General features: G+C 36.4%; 1 protein-coding gene across 1 annotated transcript in view; it reads right to left on the reverse strand.

Annotated features, from left to right (window-relative positions):
* LYRM7 (LYR motif containing 7) overlaps positions 1 to 6464 on the reverse strand; it is a 40530-nt gene that overhangs the window by 23325 nt on the left and 10741 nt on the right. The window contains exon 4 of the mRNA XM_007461760.1: positions 2549 to 2630. Within this exon, the coding sequence (XP_007461822.1) occupies positions 2549 to 2630 (82 nt within the window). The remainder of the gene's footprint in view (positions 1 to 2548; positions 2631 to 6464) is intronic.

A 6464-nucleotide genomic window follows, 5' to 3' on the forward strand; every position in this document is an offset into this window, starting at 1 on the left:
GCGTTGTGGTCGGACAAGATACTTGAAACAATTTCAGTTTTCTTAAATTTACCAAGGCTTGACTTGTGACCCAAAATATGATCTATCCTGGAGAATGTTCCATGAGCACTTGAGAAAAATGTGTATTCTGTTGTTTTTGGATGGAATGTCCTATAAATATCAATTAAGTCCATCTTGTTTAATGTATCATTTAAAGCTTGTGTTTCCTTATTTATTTTCATTTTGGATGATCTGTCCATTGGTGAAAGTGGGGTGTTAAAGTCCCCTACTATGAATGTGTTACTGTCGATTTCCCCTTTTAAGGCTGTTAGTATTTGCCTTATGTATTGAGGTGCTCCTATGCTGGGTGCATAAATATTTACAACTGTTATATCTTCTTCTTGGATCGAACCCTTGATCATTATGTAGTGTCCTTCTTTGTCTCTTCTGATAGTCCTTATTTTAAAGTCTATTTTGTCTGATATGAGAATTGCTACTCCAGCTTTCTTTTGGTTTGCTGGATGAACTGAATATTCAGACGTAAAAAAATAAATCTTGACTCCTATCTCATAGCATATACAAAAATCAACTCTAGTTGATATAAACAACCAAATGAAAAAGACCAAACAATAAAGCTTTTGGAAGAAGCATAGGATAATCTCTTCATGACCTTGCTTGAGACAGGAAATGATTTCTTAAACAAGACTCAGAAAAATATTAACCATAAAGGAAAAAAGGGATAAACTGGACTACATTAAAATTAAGACCTTCTCATCAAAAGATAACAGAAAAACGAAAAAGCAAGACAAAAAGCAAAAGATTCTTATAATATATATATGCAACAAAGGATTTATATTCAGAATATACAAAGAATTTCTTCAAATCAATAATAAAAAGGCATATAACCTCTTAGAAAAATGGGCAAAAGACCTGAACAGCCACTTCATAAAAAAGAATATCCAAATGGCCATTAAACAACTGAAAAGGTGCTAGTCCTTCATTAATTACCAGAGAAATGCAAATTGAAATCACAATGTGATACCACTACATAACCACCAGAAACTCTAAAATTAAGAGATGCACAGTATCAAAGAGCTGGTGAGGATAAATCAACTGGAGTTCTCAGATACCACTGCTTCAAGTGTAACTTAGTCTAACTTCTTTGGAAAGCTGGTTAGCAGTACCTATGAAAGCTGAATAAACACATACCATATGACACGGAAGTTTCACTCATACAATATTCACAAAAATGTTGTTAAACACAATGATAAAGATGAATCTCACAAATATAATATTGAGAGAAAGAAGCCAGACAAAACAGAAATCTTGTATGATTCCATTTACATAAAGTTCAAACACTTTATTATATTAGGTTAAAATTGATAGTGTTAAAAGGACAGTGGTTATACTTATGGGGAGGGGCTGAAGGGGAGGGACACCAGGGTATGAGGGTGCTTTTGGGAAAGTGGTAACATTATATAACTTGACGTGGATGTTGGTTACATGATATTTCACTTGGTGAAAATTCACTGGGCTATACTATTATAAATTGTGTACTTTTCTGTTTGTATGTTGTTTGTATCTTTGCTGTTGTTTCTGTCCCCCAAAATACTTCAGGGAATGAAAACCAAATACTATGTGAAATGAGAGTCTGCTGAAGCCCCACCAGGAATTTGGAGGTATAATGGAGGATTCTCAACTATATTACCATTTTGTATAATCCCAATTCTTCTGAATTAAAATAGTAGAATCATAGGAGAAAAGATAAAGAAACAGACATAGTCTAGGTAGGTTACAAATTATACTAGGAAAATTAAGAATGTCAGATATATTTTATAAAAACAGTCACACCGGCAAACTTCCAAGATATTGCAGGTTCGGTTCCAGACCACTACAATAAAGTATCTCAATAAAGCAAATCACACCAATTTTTGGTTTTCTAGAGCATATAAAAGTTATGTTTACACTATACTATAGTCTATTAAATGTCCAATAGCATATGTCTAAAAAACAGTGTACATATATTAATTTAAAAATACTTTATTGCTATAATATGCTAACCATTATCTGAGCCTTCAGCCAGTCGTAGCAGTAACATCAAAGATCACTGACCACAGATCACTATAACAGATATAGTAATAATGATAAAGTTTGAAATACTCCAAGAATTACCAAAATGTTACACCAACACACCAAGTGAGCAAATGCTGTTAGAAAAATGGCACCGATAGACTTGCTTGACGCAGGGTTGCCACAAACCTTCAGTTTGTGAAAAATGCACTATCTGGGAAGTGCAATAAATTGCGGTATGCATATACTGCCTTTGTAACTGCAGTTTTGCAGTATAACCAGTGGTTAAGATTAAAAAGAAAAAAATAAATAAAAGAAAAAAAAGTCTGGTAAAACAAAGTTTCATAATTCAGCATTTTTAAATCCAGCCTTATAAATGTGTACAATATATACCACATTGTCTGGCAAAATCAAGTTTAGTAATCAGCATTAAAAGCACCGTAATTGCTCAATAGTTTAAAACACATTGCAAGCAACATTTTTCTTTAATATTACTTACTCAGCGTATTGTGGTCTGTGTGAATACCTTGTATAACAGATGTCCTGAGTATCAACTCAACATCAGAACCTATTTTTATTAGCTGTTAAGAAAACAAACAAACAAAAAAATTGACTAAATCCTGTGTTTTTTCAATGGTTCACATGAATGTACTGTTTTTGAAAGCTAAAGGTTTACCATTCTTTTTAGGTGATACTTGCCTTTAACTTCTTCTTTTTTAAAGAATGTATTTATTTATTTATTGGCTGCATTGGGTCTTCGTTGCTGCGTGCAGGCTTTCTCTAGTTGTGGCAAGCGCACAGGCTTCTCATTGCGGTGGCTTCTCTTGTTGCGGAGCACGGGCTATAGGAGTGCGGGCTTCAGTAGTTGTGGCTGGCAGGCTCTAGAGCGCAGGCTCAGTAGTTGTGGTGCACGGGCTTAGTTGCTCCATGGCATGTGGGACCTTCCTGGACCAGGGCTCGAACCCGTGTCCCCTGCATTGACAGGCGGATTCTTAACCACCATGCCACTAGGGAAGCCCCTTGCCTTTAACTTTTTGTAACCATTCCAGCATACAGAAAGCTCAGACATGCGTATACTTTTACCTTTTATCTATCCATTCCATATTTTGTTCCAAAACAGATTTGGAGTATTTTTTGTTGTAATATATATTTTACAATGTGTTTACAATGTGCATTTTGTTTTTTTGAGAGGGGCTGAATCTTTCTTTTACTGTAGAGTTGGATGTTCTGAACACTGCAAAGAGTACTGGATCAGGAGACAGAAAACTTGGACTCCCAACTCTGGCTCTGTCATCAAGTGTATGGCCTTGGGTTAATACCTACTCACTAAGTTTCAGAACTCATCATTGTAAAATGAAGAACTGAACTAAAACAGTGAGTCTCAAAGCTATGGACCTTGAGACCCTTTCAGGGGACCCATAAAGTCAAAATTATTTTCATAATACTAGAGCTGTCTGCATTGTTTGAGTTGTAAGCACAAGTAGTTTTCTCTTTGGAATACCATTTTTACTTTTATAGAGAAACTCTGTTTATTCAGATTTGGGTAACTGGCAGATAGGTGAAATGAGTATGTCACTTTAAGAAAACAACTGACAGTATTTAATGGCAATGATAAAATTCAAGCTTTCAAGCAAAAATCAGAATTCTGAAGAAGCTGTAACTGTCACTGTAAGCTTGACAGCTTCCCAATACTTAAAGATTTTTCTGATGAGATGGATATTAAGATGTGATTTTAAAATATTACATATTGAACTATGTCAACACTTGGAAGATCTGCATTACTTGGTGAACCTACATTTTCCAAATCATCAGTGCATGATGTTACAAAACATTCATGACTGAAAGATCCATTCAAAGGGAAAGACAGATTAAAATCTGTTGGTCTACTAAATGACCAACAGATTTATATGTTATATCTATCAATATTTACCATATTAGAGAAGGGCATATTGGAGAAGAATATCCTAGGAAGAAGCAACAGCATAAATGGCCTGAGATAGGAAAGTTCTTGGTAAACTGAAGCACCCTCAAAGAAGGCACTGAGACTGGAAGAGTGAGAAGTATGTGGTGAATTGAGGCAGGAAGTTAACAGGGGTCAGATGATACAGTGTTATAGGTCATGGTAGGTAGAGACTTTAGATTTTAATTTGAATGGGATAAGGAGCCATGGGGATTGTGAGCAGAGGAGTGATGGAATATGCCTTTTTTAAAAAGGCTCACTGCCTTTTATAAATATTGAGAATAGGCTGCAGGGAGTTAGGGCAGAAGCAATAAGACCCACTAGGAGGCTGCTGTAACAACCCAGTGAGAAATAATGATGGCTTGAACCAGGAAATAATAATAGGGCGAATAAGAAGTGGTTGAATTCTGGGTATATTTTGAAGGTTAAGTCAACAGGATTTGCTGCCAGATTGGATGTAAATGTGAGAGAAGGAAAGCAGTCGAAAAAGAGAGCACCAAGGACTTTGGTCTGAGCATCAAAAGGAGAGAGCTGCCATTAATTGAAATGGAGAAGGCTGTAGGACAGCAAAGCCTCACCTACCTACAGAGCTGAGAAGGGGCTTAGAAGGGGAGAGAAAGAAAAACAATGCGCCTCCTCAACCACTGGAGGTACATAAACTGAGCTGAGTCTTAGGTTTAAGTCTGGAAACAAGGTTAGATGAGAAACAAGGGATTATGGGAGATCAACGGGGATGGGCAGGATGTGGTATATATAAGTCCTAGGAACCACCCCAGCAAAGGATAAATACACACACCCACACACATCCATTGGTCTAACAGATAACAGAGTTCCGCATTGCATCTAACCTTTAAAGAAATTTACCACTTGTTGAGGTCTGATATCAAAGAATATTCACAATTATTTGAAAAGGCTAATATATACACCTACCCTCTACCAACTACATATCTGCGTAAGGCTGAATTTTCTTCATATAATTCAATCTAAAAAAACATACAGTTGGGCTTCCCTGGTGGCTCAGTGGTTGAGAATCCGCCTGCCGATGCAGGGGACACAGGTTCGTGCCCCGGTCCGGGAAGATCCCACATGCCGCAGAGCGGCTGGGCCCGTGAGCCATGGCCGCTGAGCCTGCACATCCGGAGCCCGAGCTTATTATTTTTAAATTATTTAATCAACATATATTTTAAAAATTTCTCAGTTTTAAATCCTAATATGGTAAATATTGATAGGTATAATATATAAATAGCACTTTTTGGGGTCTTCAGTTTTTTGGAAGGTAAAGTGGTCTTGAAACCAAAAAGTTTGAGAACTGCTGGTCAAGAGGATGCCTATGATTCCTTTTGGTGCCAAGACTTCATGACAATACATGACAATGTAATTATCTAAAAACTACTAAGTATTTAATATAGGCAGAGTAACAGAAAGTATAAAATATACACTTATATATAACAAATATCTAATTTCAAGAATGCTTAATGTGGGCTTCCCTGGTGGTGCAGTGGTTAAGAATCTGCCTGCCAATGCAGGGTACATGGGTTTGAGCTCTGGTCCATGAAGATCCCACACGCTGTGGAGCAACTTAGCCTGTGTGCCACAACTACTGAGCCTGTGCTCTAGAGCCCACGAGCCACAACTACTGAAGCCTGCATGCCTACAGCTCATGCTCTGCAACAAGAGAAGCCACCACAATGAGAAGCCCGCACACCACAATGAAGAGTAGCCCCCACTCGCCACAGCTAGAGAAAGCCCGCACGCAACCAAAAATAAATAAATAAAATAAATAAATTTATATATTAAAAAAAGGAGTGCTTAATGTTAGTGTTCTACAAGTGAAATTAATTTGGGAGATGGTAGTTCATTTTTCCAGTTTAGTTAATATAAACAGACCTCAATGAAAAAATTTTTAAATCATGACTTCAAAATTTAAAAACACTTACAGGCATACCTCAGAGATATTGTGGGTTCAGTTCCAGACCACCACAATAAAACAAATATCATAATAAAGTGAGTCATACGAATTTTTTTGTTTCCAACTGCATATAAAAGTTATGTTTACAATATACAGTAGTCTATTAAGTGTGCAACAGCATTATGTCTAAAAAAACAATGTGCATACCTTAATTAAAAACACCTTATTACTAAAAAATGCTAACCAGCATCTGACAATGTAGGGTTGCCCCAAACCTTCAATTTGTAAAAAACACAGATTCTGTGAAGTGCAATAAAGCGAAGCACAATAAAACGAGGTATACCTGTACCATATTGTTATTAATCAGTCTACCAAATAGCAAAATAGTACAAATTTCAGTATATACATTTTAACTTCTCTTCATGTCATGACCTGATTAGAATGTCATTTTAACTTCTTTCATGAATAGAAATTACATAGTCCCTGTTTGCCCTATCATATGCTTAAGTGAAATCTCCCCCTTTTTTCTTTATGTTATAGGGAAAG

The sequence above is a fragment of the Lipotes vexillifer genome, unplaced genomic scaffold (genome assembly GCF_000442215.2).
Source record: "Lipotes vexillifer unplaced genomic scaffold, Lipotes_vexillifer_v1.1 scaffold724, whole genome shotgun sequence".
NCBI classification, from domain to species: Eukaryota; Metazoa; Chordata; class Mammalia; order Artiodactyla; family Lipotidae; genus Lipotes; species Lipotes vexillifer.